The sequence below is a fragment of the Engystomops pustulosus genome, chromosome 2, assembly GCF_040894005.1.
Source record: "Engystomops pustulosus chromosome 2, aEngPut4.maternal, whole genome shotgun sequence".
Taxonomy (NCBI): domain Eukaryota; kingdom Metazoa; phylum Chordata; class Amphibia; order Anura; family Leptodactylidae; genus Engystomops; species Engystomops pustulosus.
This window is the reverse complement of record NC_092412.1, coordinates 10,329,357-10,345,404: the sequence shown is the minus strand read 5'-3', so window position 1 is coordinate 10,345,404 and position 16,048 is coordinate 10,329,357. Positions and strand designations below refer to the sequence as shown.

At 45.1% G+C, this 16,048-nt stretch overlaps 1 protein-coding gene across 3 annotated transcripts in view; it reads right to left on the bottom strand.

The window, feature by feature from the left end:
• Positions 1-493: 493 nt before the first annotated feature.
• The window catches only part of LOC140119830 (uncharacterized), a 34,501-nt gene continuing 18,946 nt past the window's right edge, over positions 494-16,048 (bottom strand). For 2 of the 3 annotated variants that reach the window (XM_072139243.1, XM_072139242.1), the window contains exons 2-6: positions 14,674-15,288; positions 14,316-14,560; positions 13,866-13,923; positions 5,096-5,176; positions 494-2,029 (exon numbers count right to left, since the gene is read on the bottom strand). In XM_072139243.1, coding sequence (XP_071995344.1) covers positions 1,068-2,029; positions 5,096-5,176; positions 13,866-13,923; positions 14,316-14,560; positions 14,674-14,758 — 1,431 coding nt within the window. In that variant the 5' untranslated portion in view covers positions 14,759-15,288 and the 3' untranslated portion in view covers positions 494-1,067. The remainder of the gene's footprint in view (positions 2,030-5,095; positions 5,177-13,865; positions 13,924-14,315; positions 14,561-14,673; positions 15,289-16,048) is intronic. The other variant, XM_072139244.1, reaches the window with a different exon arrangement.

Below are 16,048 nucleotides of genomic sequence, written 5' to 3'. Positions count from 1 at the left end.
ATAACTTAAAGAGGACCTGTCACCACCCCAGACTTCCCAAACTGAACATACCGGCATGTAGGCGCTAGTATCATGATTCTGGGGCACTTGGAATTTTCGTTCTAGCCCCCTCTGTTCCCGAGATATGCCCCCTGTGATCTGACGATTCCGAAGTCTGTATAGTCAGAAAGGAGGAGCTGCTGCACGGGTGGGGGGTGTGAGTATGCTAAAATATTCTGACACCATCCAATCAGCGTCGGATGGTGTCAGCTAAGAGACTCAGCTAAGGGTGAGGCATCATGTGTCTGCAGTTCCGAGTGCGCGCAGCCGCTTGTCCCTGGCAGCACTAGAGAGCACAGAGCAGGTCAGATGCAGCCTACAGTGAGAGAGATCGCTGGATTTCTCGGCGAGCGGCAGCTTTTCCTGCCTGGCCGGAGTTCCAATGATTAATATAGAGACGGCAGTGGAGATGGTGCGCCACCACTGTTCTAGGAGATCCCGCTATATATATGTTACATATACACTACATTCTCCTTATTCTCATTTACTTTATTAAAGCATATAATTATTACTCTGAAATTCAAGTAATAAAAATGCATAAGACACATTTTATATTGTAATTACCAGGAAACCTTTACAACACATAATCATAAATCAAAGGCACTGGAAAAAGCAAAGTATCATCCTGCAAACCTCTTCTATCTGAGATCACAGGTAATGAAGGACACTTGTATCGGAGAGAATGTGCAAGCCTGCTCGATTACCCATAATCTCTGAAAACTGAATTTACACTATACAGAATATACCAGTTCCAACTTACATACAAACTCGACTTCAGTTCAAACCTAAAGTAACTTTCCTGTGCATAACCCAGGGTCTGGATTCCCTACACAGCGCTACTTCAGCTCTATTCAGGGAAGAAAGTAGAAGGATGAAGTCGTATGAAACCTCTTTGTAGAAACACTTTTCATAATGATTGGCCCAATGAACTTCCCATGTTAATGAGCTTTTAGATAACTTGTATGATGCAAACATCAGCGGAGGTCCCTCCTCCCTGTGTGGCTTCTCTTATGTCTGACCAGATTTTATCATCTTACACATTCAGTACATGAAAATGGCTTCTCCCCTGTGTGAGTTCTCTGGTGTTGAACAAGATCTGATTTCAGGCTAAAACATTTCCCACATTCAGTACATAAAAATGGCTTCTCCCCTGTGTGAGTTTTCAGGTGCGTAACAAGTTTTGATTTCTGTTGATAACTTTTTCCACATTCAGGACATGAAAATGGCTTCTCCCCTGTGTGACTTCTCTGGTGTTGTAAAAGATTTGAATAAGCACTAAAACATTTCCCACATTCAGTACATACAAAAGGTTTTTCCCCTGTGTGAGTTCTCTGATGTTTAACAAGATGTGATTTATGACTAAAACATTTCCCACATTCAGTACATGAAAATGGCTTCTCGCCTGTGTGTGATCTCTGATGGTAAACAAGATGCGGTTTCCGGCTAAAACATTTTCCACATTCAGGGCATGAATATGGCTTCTCCCCTGTGTGAATTCTCCGATGTTTAACAAGATCTGAATTCTGGCTAAAACATTTCTCACATTCAATACATGAAAATGGCTTCTCGCCTGTGTGAATTCTCTGATGGTTAACAAGATGTGATTTCAGGCTAAAACATTTCTCACATTCAGAGCATGAAAATGGCTTCTCCCCTGTGTGATTTATTTTGTGTCTAACAAGATGTGATTTCAGGCTAAAACATTTCTCACATTCAGGACATGAAAATGGCTTCTTCCCTGTGTGAGTCGTCTGATGGTTAACAAGATGTGATTTCATGCGAAAACACTTCTCACATTCAGGACATGAAAATGGCTTCTCCCCTGTGTGAGTTTTTTCATGTCTAACAAGATGTGATTTCAGGCTAAAACATTTCTCACATTCAGGACATGAAAATCGCTTCTTCCCTGAGTTAGTTCTCTGTGAACGATTATCTTCTATTTCACCACAAAGAGATGAGGAGGAATGTCCATGGGATCCTCTTTTGTTTTCTAAAAAACATAATCAAGAAATTAATTTATTTTTCGCAATTACAAACAAAAATAAAAGGAATCACTTATGTTAATATATTAGTATTAAGTCATGAAATTGGATTCTTCTACTTGCATAACAGGGATGACCAACTAAAGATTTCCATTCAGGATTGGCAGACATTAACCCCTTTCTATGAAGGATGTAAGAAGAGGGTGCCGCCGTCTTTGTTGAGATCGCCACTCCCCTTATATCATCGGGGAGCGGTGATCAGTTACCATGAAAGCCTTGGGTCTGCCTGGTTTTCGAAGATTCCTTACAATGAGTCATTGGATCATTGTACTGAATCCTATGTAAAAACGCAATACACTGCAATACAGTAGTATACAGTAGGGACGATCAGACCATCTAGGGTTAAAATACAATAGAGAGTCTAAGAATTAGTAAAAAAAATATAATAAAATAAAAAAATGTAATCACCCCCTTTCCGTAGCACTGATATAAAACTAAATAAACAGTAAAAATCACAAAACATGTTAGGTATGCCGCATCCTGAAATGCAGATATATTCCTCTACAGCGGCCATTTTGGACCAAACGGACGCCATTTTAGTCTTAGCCGGGGGTGCTGTTGACCTGTGTACAGACATGTCAGTATTCAGACTTCTTTTTGTATGAACTGTCTTCATTTTAGCTCTTATCTTCTCTGCAGCTTCTCTGTGTGAAGGCCATGTTGTGACTTATACAGAGCTAACAACAAGGGCGATTAGTATAAACATCCACTCTCTCTGGAGACGGTGCTCGGTGTGAGAAATAATATGTAAAGTTCACCTACATGTTTTGGGAAAGTGAATTTATGGGGAGATATTCATTATCATCTCCTTTTCATGCCCCTATGCTGATGATCTTCTGTGTTTTATATATGCAGCTGTGCACTAATAAAGGATGGAGATTCTGCATTTTCTAAGATACTGGTGTGTCTTAGTGTGTACTCCCGTCCCGGTACCGGGGAGCCATTTTTGGCTATAAAGGGTTCATTTGAATGTCGTCTTACAACATGAAGGACTGTTTTGATACCTATATAAAAATCTCTATCATTTTGGCGTTCCTGGGTCGGCATACTAAAGTGGACATTTGACCATCGAGCTGACCTCCGCAGGAGTCCAGGAGGCAGTGACCAGAATTGACAATGAGCGCTCGGGGTGAGTCTACTTAATTGTCTGCCTTGACTGTCATTTCTGTTTCACTGGCTGTTTAGATTGGGTAAGGTAATTTCCTTGTGTGATATTATGTACTTTGCCTTTAAATATCCATATATAACAGTATGCTCACTATAATTGTGGCAAAGAACCACTTGTAAGGTGACTGACAGTGACTAGACAGTGATGGATAGTCAGACAGTCTGTGATGTTAGCTGAAGCTGTGAGACGGGAAGGAGTAACCCTTAAATGTCCGCAATGCTAGAGTGGGAGGTATTCTGTTGTGATTGTCATAGTGTCAGTAATACAGTTTTGTCATTAAGGGTTGCCCACAGAAGTGAGGCTCAGAGATTTGCGGAGACCTGCCCTGGCCAGGTGTGCATTACACTCCCTTCGTGGGAGTCTGAACGGTCTCTTATGACTGTAAGAACTAGTCGGGTCTGAAAGAGAGCGACTTGGAGAGTCAGTCTAGTCAGGCAGTGACCCAGTGTAGAGTCCGTTGTGGACTTAGAGGGTCAGTCTGAGGGCAGTGACTTGTTGTAGTCAGTCCGGTCGGGCGGTGACCCAGTGTAGAGTCCTTTGTGAGAAATTCTGCAGTATCTAGTTTCTTTGTTTGTCAATAAATTGAGGCATCGGCATCCGCTGTATCTTTGGGGATGTCCCTGTAACAGTATCGTAGTTGTAGACACAGGTAGAGAAAAGAGTAAATTGAAATTGATTCAAGCACATTGAGGACAAGGGATTGTTTTTCACATGAAGGGAAAGATGCACCGACAGAAGGTTGGCTTGATGTAAGTAGACAAATGGTTGTTGAGTTAAGTAGGAGTTGGAAAAGTGCAAAGTTGACATAATGAAACACAAGGGCTGGTAGCATTGTGGTGAAAAGAAAAGTAATAGTGAAGTTTTGAAGGTTTGGATATGTTAGATGATCTGATGAATGTACAAGTGAGAAAACTTGATCAGATTTGCAAACAGACACTTAGAGCCTCTGGCTTTGACGGACAGACCAGAAGAGAGTGACAGGAATCCTTCAGAGTGCCCATTGAAGAAAGAGACAGCCGATAAGGGACATTTCAAGTCTTTGATGTGGAGAGAATTTGAGAAAAAAAGAGATTATATTTTCCTCCCTGGAAAAAGGAAAAAGAAATACGGCGTCTAGGATTCAGACCAGCACCCTCTTAAACTCCACCCCTGTACCTGGTGGTTAGAGAAGATGACACACCCTACCATCTTTCAGCGGCAGTCATCTCAGAACAGTTTATCTTTTTCAAGTCCCTAAAGTTAATTGTTTATGACTCTACTCTGTTGGCAGCCATAAAGGTTGGTTGAGGATAATAGTTGTAGAAAACAACTGTTCTTTGTTGTAGTTTAGCAGCTAAGCACCCTTGGAGAATCTTGATAGATGTCTGGAATAAAAGCCGGGAAAGGTGAATATTTTCACTGATTAAAGATTTCTGCTGAGAAAATTCTGAGGTGGGAAGTTGTTTGTTTAATTATGGTCCAGTTAAAATTTATTTGATTCTGATGATTACAAAAAATCCTGTGGCTTAGAAGCGATTTTTACAGCATCTCCTGTACATTGAAAAGGGAGATCGCGGGGGATCCAAATCTGGGCTGCTTTGGATTGGAATGCTGTGTTTTGTTATCTCGGAGCTCACTGGCAGTGTGTAACCTTGTAAATGTTTACAAAAGGTAGGGGCTGCAAAGCTGCGTCCGATGTCTTTTCTAAAAGGCTTGAAGGGTTCTGCTTGTGATGCAAGAATGCAGTATGCCCTGTTTATCCACAAACAGAGTTAGATGCCAAGCAAGGACAAGCCCCAGCCCTATGATAGAACCTTGGTGTTTAGTCAAAAAGTAAACAAAAGTCTAACACTTCATTTAAGTGTACCTGACTTCTTTTTGAGATGTTGCAGTCCGGCCAGTACTTCATAGGTAGCACGGAACATAGTTAAGTGAGAATCCCATATATCTAGATGAGATAAAGCGGAGACATAAACAGTTAAGGGAAGAGGTCCACAGGAATTCTTTACAGCTTTCAGACACATGGGGTATGACCTGACAGTGTAGTGTACATTCTACATCTAGTGCACTAGCCCTGCCAGCTGTTTTGTAACGGGTTGTTACCAAAGGTGTTAAAGGACTAGAGACATCTCTGCCAGACTGGCGTACAGAGGGACCGACGAGACTCAGCATGGTCATGATTAGGACGTTTATCGTTGAAACGTGTTAACCGATTGTTCCTCGTGTTTGTTTTAGCATTTGTCACGTAATAAAGCGGACATAGTTTGGCCGTAGACTTCCTTTTGTTGTGCCGGTTCCCTTTTCTCTATTTTCCTCATTTTTACCAGATGGCTATGGATGGAACTCTGTTCGTGCACCAGGAGGTGGCTGTGAACCGTGCAGCCCGGAGTGACTAGGAGGTTGGGTGAGCTGTCTTTTATCACTTTTTTATCACTACTATTTGTAGTTGGAGTGTTATTTGCAGACTGACAAGACTGTTACAGAAAACCAGGGGAAACAGAGACCAGGATCGGTAGTTTCACAGACCACTTCCAAAGTGAGACTGAGAGAAATTCCGGTCCCATGAGAGCCCAGCTCAAAGGGGCATGTTTCAACTGTGGGGAGGAGAGAGATTATCGAAGTGACTGCCCACACTCTAGGAAACGGAGACTCCCCCATTGTAGAACTGATGTGGGACTCCTCCTCTGATAGCCCAGTGATGATTAACCCATTCCCAGTCAAGAAAAAGATCCAGAAAGGTAAGCTGGATACATGTAAGATAGTCGATGAACTTCCGAGCTGCCAATGAGTGTACTGAAGCCCAGTGGTCCCTAACCCACAAATCTCACTGGCTGCAGTCCCCGAGAATGCCATATTATTCACTGTTATTGATGTGATGACTGCATTGCCTCTCCCCCATTTTCCCGTAGTCAGGAGACAATTGATGTATTCCACAGCCTTAAGCTGGCAAACCTGTCTGCCCCGGCCCTAGGCACACCCCACTGAACCAAAACTTTTGTTTTGCACTGAGTATCTAGGCCACGCCACAGGTTTCCTAGCCCACTATTAAGCCCGTTTAGATTCAGTCGTGAGGGGAGCCCCTCATGTGTCAGAAGCTGCAGCCAGCAATCTGCTCAGCAAGGCCAGTAAGTTTATCCTAGATCACTAGCATACAGCCCAAGCATTTGAGCAATGGCCAGACAGCTCCGACTCCAGTGTGCACTCCTGATGCCCCAGAGCGTCATACTGACAAGGTGCACAGCTATGAATCCTGCCATTCTGCCACTAGTCTCCCAGGATTCAGAAAAGGGGGAGGTTAACCCAGATGTTGAGTCTTTTCTCGAAGATGGCTCCAGGTCTGCAGGAGAAGACAGATGGTTCTACACTGGATATGCAGTGGTCAGTGGCGCGCATGAGGTAGTAAAAGTATAACCACTCCCTCCACACAGCTCAGCGCAAGAGTTGGGTTACGGCACTCAAGGAAGCGCTGCAGCTGGCGGAAGGTATAGTACTCAAGGTATAGTCCTGGGGTATAAACACAACTATGAACCCATATGGAAGGCAAGAGATTTCCTCACCTCATGAATGCTCTGTTACTTCCATAAGAGGTGGGGATAATGAAAGTAAAAGCACACACTTGTGTGTTGTGCTCCAGTCCCTGTTGGTCAGAGTGTCATCAGAAGATAATGAAGTGTGGAGGAAAGCTAGAGCCCAGATGCCGATGGGACCTGGATGCTGGGAGAGAGGGTGTGCCTGCCCGGACCCCGTAGTCAAGTAGCCTACGGACACACACACATATCCAAAATGGCCATGCTATTGCTCATAAACCGCCAGTGGTCTGCCCCGGGCATTACTATCCTAGTCACTAGTGAAAGCCTGTATAGTCTGTGCCCGCCACAACCCGGGTAAGGTGGTAAAGACTACACAGAAGGTGACACCCAAGCCGCTGTATCCCTTCCAGAGACTGTAGAAGGATTTTATCCATCTTCCGAAAACTTTTACGTAGGAATACATGCTTGCCGCAGCCAAGAAGTTGGTGAGTGAGATTTTCTGCAGGTTTGGACTCCCAGTGACCATAGAGTATGGTTGCAGAACCCACTTCACTGGACAGGTAAAGGCTGTAACCTTGTCCCTTACATACCCCTTACCATCCCCAAGCTAGTGGTAGGGTTGAGAGACTAAACGGCACTCTTAAGTTAGAGATCCGGAAGGCTATGGAACAAACAGGGAAACCATGGCCCGAGTGCCTTCCTGCTGCCCTTTATTCAGTTAAAACCACCCTCAACAGAAAAACGGGATTGTCCCCTTTTGAGATACTTTTTGTACACCCAGACTAGGCCACTACTTCCCACAGAATCTATAGCTGATGGCAGGAAAACAGGTGGAATATGCCACACAGTTGAGCCAGGCCTTAGATAAGGCAAAAGTGTTTCTGATTCCCTTTCAGATCCAGACAGAGACCTCAGGACGCATAACCTGAAGCCTGGAGACTACATGGTGCTAAAGAGACACCAGAGAGAGTCTGGAGCCTCACTACGACGGTCTATCCAAGTCCTGCTGACCAGTGCCACGTCTGTGAAGCTAGAGGGAAGTCAACACGCTTCCACGCTTTCTATATCAAACTTTCTTATTCTTTTTGCTAGCTGGTCTCATCTGACTGACTGTATGCTCAACCATGACTATCACCGTGTCCATAGGGCTGACCAGGATGCCCCCAGAGTAGGAGACTTTACCTACAGTTGGTGCAACGAGACAATGACTTTCTTTAACATTGACAGCACAGGTAACCCTGTATTAGCAGTGTCTGATGTGTACTGGATTTGTGGGGGTAGAAGACTCAGGTCACGCCTGCCTAGAGGCTGGGAAGGGTGAGTGTACTGTGATAAAATTTGTGCAGTCCTTCTCATCATCCCCAGGGATAAGTTTGATCGGACACATAAAGAAAAGGTAGAGAATCCCAAAGGATTCTGGAGGTCTGAGAGGAGCACCTAGATGACAATGTTTACATGCATATAGTAGGAGTACCAAGGGGGGTCCCAGATGAGTTCAAGGCCCACAATCAGATATGGGCAGGACTGAAGTACATTATTTCCCATATAGCTATGAACAAAAATGTAAACCTCTTCCCTCGTGCCCCCCACCACCCTCCCCAGTGCCTCTTCCCCAGCTCCTCCAGCCTTTCCTAAATATTGGACCAACCCATTCACTGCTTAATGCCCCGACAGCATACCAACCATGGCTACAATGAAAGCTGGGTCCCTGAATGCACGGTGATTGAATGTCCCCCAGAAAAGATCACACATTTTTTATGGTATGCATAAACAGGGTGTCAAAGTCTTATTTTTACAGGATACGCACTTTAAAACGGGCCATTTCCTAGTGATTAGAGACCAATACTTCAGCACCTGGTTCCACAGTTCCAACCCTGACTCACGCTCCAAGGGCGTGTCCATTGTTGTCCATCGCTCCCTCCCTCATGTAGTCTTGGACGAGATGCTAGATGGAACAGGCAGGTACGCTTTTATCAAACTACAAGTCTTCGACCAGATCTTCACATTCGCGAACCTATACCTACCTAACTGCGCCCCAGTCCCAGTGTGTAGGAGGATACTGAACGAGTTATTGGGGTTCTCTGAGGGGATGCTGTTGGGGGGCAACTTTAACGTCCCACTCAACATAAAAACAGATACCTCTTCGGAGAAGAGCCACATCCCATTGGGACAGCTGAGCTCTGCTAAAAAAGTACCTGCACCTTCTACAACTAGTGGATGTCTGGCGGATCTTGCACCCTAAGGACAGAGATTACACTTACTACTCACCAGCACATGACTCATACAGTCGTATAGACTTTTTCCTCATCCAGCACAGGGCACAAACTTGGGACCCGACAGCCTCTATTGGCAACATTGTCCTCTCTGACCACACCCCCATATACGTATCGGTCACAATTCCATCTGTTTCTAAGTGACCGTGGTCCTGGCGTCTGAATGATTACCTGCGAAAAGATGCCCTTTGAGTACAGGATGTTAAACGTTCAAATGCCTCCTACTCACTCCCCGCCCCCCATCTCTGCCTCTAGCAGACCTCCCAATGAAATGGGAGACCCTTAAGTAAGAACTCCGTAGCGGGGGTCAGGTTAAAAAGGGAGAACACTGCCAAACTCTCCTCATTGCTACAACAATTTCACCTCCTGGAAGGTAGACATAGGTCAAACCAATCTCCTGAGGACTTGGCTGACTTGATACTTATTAGAGATGAGATCTGCTCTTTACTAGATAGGAAATCTCTGGCCCAGTGCATGCAGTACAAGGGACATCTCTACGAACATTCGAATAAATGCGGGCGTGCCCTCAAGCGGCTCCTCCATCCACGGTCCAGAATGATACAAATCCCATGCATCAAAACCACCGAGGGTAAGGTCACGCATAACCCGGCTGATATTAGCACAGAATTCGGCACAGACTATGCCAAACTATACAATATCAAAGACCAGCCTGCGGATCTAGACTCCTCGTCACTTTCAAACAGAATAGATACCTACATTAGGGACACCGCTTTGCCCCCCTTGACAAAGACGTGATCAGGTAATTTTTATTAACCACCAACTTCATGGTTTCTCCCCAGCTTTTTATAAGATGTTTGGAGGGACCCCCTCCCCAATTCTGACAAGAGCCTTCAATCTCTTCATCCGTCAACTTTCACCCACAATCTCTGGAGGCCAATATCAGTGTCCTACTGAAACAGAAAAGGACCCTCTCTCACCAGCCAGATAAAGGCCTATTTCTCTTTTGAACGTGGACCTGAAGCTCTCCCCCCTCCTCTATGTAATTGTTATGGAGCACCTGACCACTGCTATTAGAAACAATCCTGACATTCATGGCTTGAAGTAGGCCAGCGCCATTACAAGACGTTGTTATTTGCGGACGACCTCCTACTCTATGTTTTTTCAACCAAGGATCTCACTCCCATCTCCTTAAAGAATTTGACGCCTATAGTCAGCTGAGCAATTTTAAAATCAATTTCATTTGAATGTCTCCCTCCTGGAGGAGGACATTCAGCTTGTTAAGGACCATTTTCCTTATCGCTGGTGTTCCATATAAATTAAATACTTAGGCATCCAAGTCCCCGCAGAGCTCACAAAAATGTACTCCCTCAATTACTTGCCACTTTTAAAACGCACCCTGCAGGACTTGACCACATACAATAAGAAACAAATGACCTTGTTCGGTAGAATTAACGTGATAAAAATGGACATTCTGCCCCGCTTCCTTTACCTCGTCCAGGGCACCCCGACAAGTCCACCATCCTCGCTCTTCAAATCCCTTAGATCGGCAATCGCATGCTTTATCTGGGGTTCAGTCCGCCTCCTCCAATTGGAAGGCAGATCCTGACTAGACCAAAATCAGCAGGGGTGGGTCTACTGAACCTCAAAACCTACCACCAGGCCTCCATCATGGTACTACTAATAGATTGGCACCATCACTTGCATACCAAGCTATGGGTGCGATTGAAACAATATAGCTCCTCAATCCCCCTACGCATGATACCATGGGTATCCTCCCAACTAGTAGAGATAGAACCCCAGACACTATTCCATGCTCAAACCCTGAAGCTCTGGAGATGCCTAGTGCAGAGGAAAATTCTCTCTCGTCCATTCAGATCCCTTACACCACTATTTCACAATCCGGACTTTCACCCGGCCTTAACCAGAACAATGTTCTTGGGCCACTCGAGCAACGAAGACCTGCGCATGCATGACATGCTGGGGGAAGCCCCTGTCCCCTCACAAACTGAATTGCTGGACCTGGTTACATCCTCTAATCTCTCATGGCTAGAAATGGCTCAGCTGGGTGCCTTTCTTAAACGACCTGGGACCGCTGCCGCATTCAACTCCCAGCTCAGCCCCTTTTGAGACATTATTTTGCTCAGCATCCCCTCCTGAACAATTTATCTCACAGATCTATGGCCTCCTCATAAAGGAATCTGATAGCTCGCCCCCGCCCTTCCTCGACAAGTGGGCCAGGGACCTGAACATTTCTCTAACTCCTAAAGACTGGAATAAGGCATTTCTGTTTACGCATAAACTCTCAATAGCCTGCTCGGCACTAGAGAAAAATGACAAAATTCTCTCTAGATGGTATAGGGCTCTGACTGCTGCATTCGATTTACCCCTCGATTCAGGACGCGTGCTGGAGATGCCAAGCGGACAGGGGTGACATGATACATGTTTGGTGGTCCCGCTCAAAAGTACCAGGTGTTCAAGGCGACGTCCGAAATGACAGGTGTGCCCGTCCCTGAAACCCTAGAAGTGGCTCTTTTCTCTATCCTCCCGGGGTCCATCCAGAAGCAGAAAAATAGCCTCCTGAGATTCTCCCTTGTAGCAGCTCGCACAGTCATCCCTCGTAGATGGCGTTCCACCTTACCCCCTTCCATGTCTACCAATATAGAATTGAACACTAATGGTAATGATAAGAAAAAGATATTTTTTTAGTACAATTTAAATTTAAATAGAACATAACAAGAAAAAGTGCTACGTAATCACCTTTTCTTGTTATGTTCTATTTTTAATTGTACTAAATAATTGTTCCATGAGCAGATGGCTGCAAATTGTGCCCTGTCATCTTATGGCACTTGCCCGTGTATGGAATTCCTGGAATAGGTCCATTCTTTTTTTGATAGGATTTGTGCCCCTTCCATCTCTTACTGGGCGCAGGAACTAATGTGCATCTACCAAATGGAGGAAACAATGGCAGATCCTCTTTGCACCACCAAGAAATTCATAAAACTGTGGCAGCCCTGGATAATTTTCCGGGATTCTTAGAGCTTTATAGATCTTCTGAGCGCACAAATGTCGGTTGGAACCTGTTAGAGATTTTTATCAACTTATTTCAGTTATACAGGTGACTTTCAAATTAAGTCTTTCTTGGCTCCCGGTATCGGGATGAGAGAAAAAACCCAAGACACAGATATGGTCTTCAGCTGCATTTAAATCACACTGTTTATTTCAAAACCACAGTCGTATATCAAAACAGAAAAAGTTTGCAGAGGGCGTGAAAAAGGAGATAAGAATACTGTAATGCTATTGGCCATAATGAATTTACCAGCATATTCTCGGAAAAGGTTAATAGGCCTTGTTCACAGACAAGTTTATACTAATTTCCCTGAGAAGAAGACTAAGGCAAGTCAAAACAAGAGATAAGCTGGTGCTAGAGCAAGAATGTATATAACAAAAATAAAGGACAGACTAGCTTCTCATTTAATGTCAAGGGAATTAGCTGGCAGGCGAGCAAACATAAAAATGAAGTTTGAATCATGACCTTAGCTGGACAGTGCTTGACCCCCGGCATGACCGCCAGTAGGACATAAAATGGCTGCTTTTTGGTTCTCTTGCTCCAAGATGGCCACCGTAGAGGAATATATCATTAACAAACCGAAACATAGTCCTTTCCCCAGCCCCCATGTCACTTGCCGGTGTGCAGATGCAAGCCCATGGGCCCGACATTCCAATGGCATCGCAGATGTAAACCACCTGATCCGAGGCAGCCCCAGGATCAGTAGAGAGGATTGACCAGTAGAGAACCGTGTGCCCCCAGAGACGTGGGCGCCCTTAGTTTTAAGACAGAGTGTGGTGTATCCGGCACACATATAGTTTACAGTGCATCCTACTGGGGGAGAAAAGGACAAGCACAGAAATCGCTGCTCTTGCAGATCTTGCTCCCTGCTCTCCCCCCTTTCCCGCCTCCCTTCAGCTTTGTCCCCGTGTTTCCCCCTGTGCCTTTCCTACAATGTTTGTCTGTCTCCTGGCCCTCTCTGGGTCAACCCATGATATCCGAAGTCCCTTAGCCGAGGTGACTCCATCCCCTGTAGTTATAGTATCAGGCCTCAGGAAGAATGTCGATATGCCAGCCCTAACACACCAGCATCCCATCCTATTGTGATAGAGGTTCATGGCCCGCCCCATAGGCTCCTTCAGCACAGAGCTCTCCACCAGATACAGACTAATGGATGGCCCCTTGAACGATTTCTGTTCTTGTCCTTTTCTCCCCCAGTAGGATGCACTGTAAACTATATGTGTGCCGGATACACCACACTCTGTCTTAAAACTAAGGGCGCCCACGTCTCTGGGGGCACACGGTTCTCTACTGGTCAATCCTCTCTACTGATCCTGGGGCTGCCTCGGATCAGGTGGTTTACATCTGCGATGCCATTGGAATGTCGGGCCCATGGGCTTGCATCTGCACACCGGCCTTATCCCTTCAGTATCCCATATATAGGTCATTGGTACCTCACTTATGTGTAAAGCCCTACATCTACCCTGGAGACAACTGTGAATGTAATGTTGATATGTTGTTCCTTCTTATTACTTTTGAAATCCTGGAATGCTACACGTTATTTGTTTTGCGTTTATTGAAATTCAATAAAATGATTGAAATATAACATGATTATTACTGTTTATTTATATCAGTTATAGGGGTAGGGTGTTATTGAAATCTTAACTATTTCTTGTTTTATTTTATTTTTTCGATTTTTCAGACCCCCTAGGGTACTTTAACCAAAGGTTGTCGGATTGATCCTACCATATACTGCCATACTACAGTATATGGCAGTATAAGCCACAGTTAAGGGGTAAAAAGACAAGATACATGAAAGGCTCTTACCCTCCTCTGTCACTGATGAGGGGATTTCCTCTCCGCTCCTCCTTCCACCACAACTTTCCTGGAAAGATCCAACATGAAGGACATGAGAAAACAAGGAAATGTATCCAGAGATTCTCTTGTATCCAAGTGATGGACAGAAACCTCTAGGAGCCGGGGGACATTCATCCAAATTTTTTACATCAATGCTACGGTTATATTACTGCTTAAAACGATGTGACTATAAGGTGTAGACGGTGTTGATGGACAACAGGTCCTAGAATATTCACTTCTCTTGCTCTGGACTGTAAGTTTAATGGCACAGGATTTTATCACGACCTTATAGAAACTATGACCAACCACAACGACCATCAACATCATCCCATAGACCCTCCACCCACTGCTGCTGGAGAAGGTCAGTAGCTTCATTACATCCATCTATAGAGGATTCACAGGAACCTCAGCTCCATCTACCTGATGATCCAGTGGGACGTTCTCCTCCGGCTCCACTTTAACAACATGGAAATATGGAGGACTGGGACATCTCTCCGGTTCCTCTTTAATATCCCGGGAATCTTCAGGACTGGGACATCTCTCTGGATCCTGTGTAATATCTCGGGAATCTCCAGGACTGGGACATCTCTCTGGTTCCTGTGTAATATCTTGGGAATCTCCAGGACTGGGACATCTCTCTGGTGGATTCCTCTGACTGGATCCATCTATAGGAAATATACACAGTGACTGATACATTGTCTATATGTGATGATGAGATGATGGAGGAGGTGACCTCACACCTGCTCTGTCCTCTATAATCAGGAAGGTCTCCTCTTACCTGGTGATGTGAGGGGCTGGTGGTCCTCCATCATGATGTCCTTGTACTGGTCCTTGTGTCCTTCTATATACTCCCACTCCTCCATGGAGAAATAGACAGTGACGTCCTGACACCTTATAGGAACCTGACACCCACAATGACACAGTCATCACCCAGACCCCTCCCTTGTGTTATTGTACAATGTCCCAGCATTCCCGGCAGCGCTCACCTCTCCGCTCAGCAGCTCAGTGATCCTGGAGGTAAGTTCTAGGATCTTCTGCTCATGTATCAGTGAATGAGGTGGAGGCTCGGTGATGGGGCTCTGGGTCCATCCTCCTGACACACGGGGGGTCACACACTCACCAGACGACTTCTTCACTACTGTGTAATCCTGTGTATGGGGAGACACTGATCACTACATAGATCCTAAGAATCCTTCACCTCTCCAGTCATTTCCCGCTGTTATTCCTAGAGATAAGAGCCGTGTCCTGGGAGACTCTCACCTCTCCGGTTATCAAGGAGATCATCTCCAGGGTGAGCTCCAGGATCCTGGCCGCCATCTGCTCTCTGTCCTTCTCCTTTACTTTTGGGTCACAGATAGAATAGACCATCTTTGAGAGAAATAGAGTCCTGTATCTAAGGGACATGAGGAAATAAGACATTGTGTAAACTATAGGGGATGAGTTATGACACTGGACATCCACTACTGCACATTTCACAGAACTCCTCACTTATTAAGTTTCCTACAAAAAGTGCTTCAGAACTTCCCCCTGGGGGCTGGATAACACAGGGAGGTAAGTATAGGGCCAATTGTAGCCTTTTTGCTGCCTGAGGAAAAAATTAAAATCCCTACCAATTCTCCCCCACAGCAGCCTACCCCTGATTCATTGCTATATTAGCTCTAATGAAATTGACGGCAAATCTAAAATTCTGATAACATTTACACATGCTAATGTGGTCTCAATAGTAGGTCAGTCAGGGACACAGTCAGAAATGCCAAGCACCCAATAGGTGACAATTTGCTCTGTTGGGCAAAGGATTTCACCGGGTTATTACTTATCCTTGTTTAATCTGCTGCCAGATTTCTTCAGATCTGTGCAGCACATCTCTACACTGTGCCCCTAAATATATCACAGTCACTTACAATAAAATCAAATAGATAGGCACAGGAAGAAGGAGAGGCCTATGCCCAGATGGCGGCATTCTGCACTTCCAGAGTCCGTAATCTGGCGGGGGAAATGACCACCAACACTTTTGATGAGCTACTTGGAGGCCCAGGTGGGGAGACGGTCAATAGCGATACTGTATACCATACTAGGAAGGGGGAACCAGTAGAGCAACCACTCAACTTCCCGTATTGGGAGAAACGGTTACACACCTCTCAGGTATCACCCCG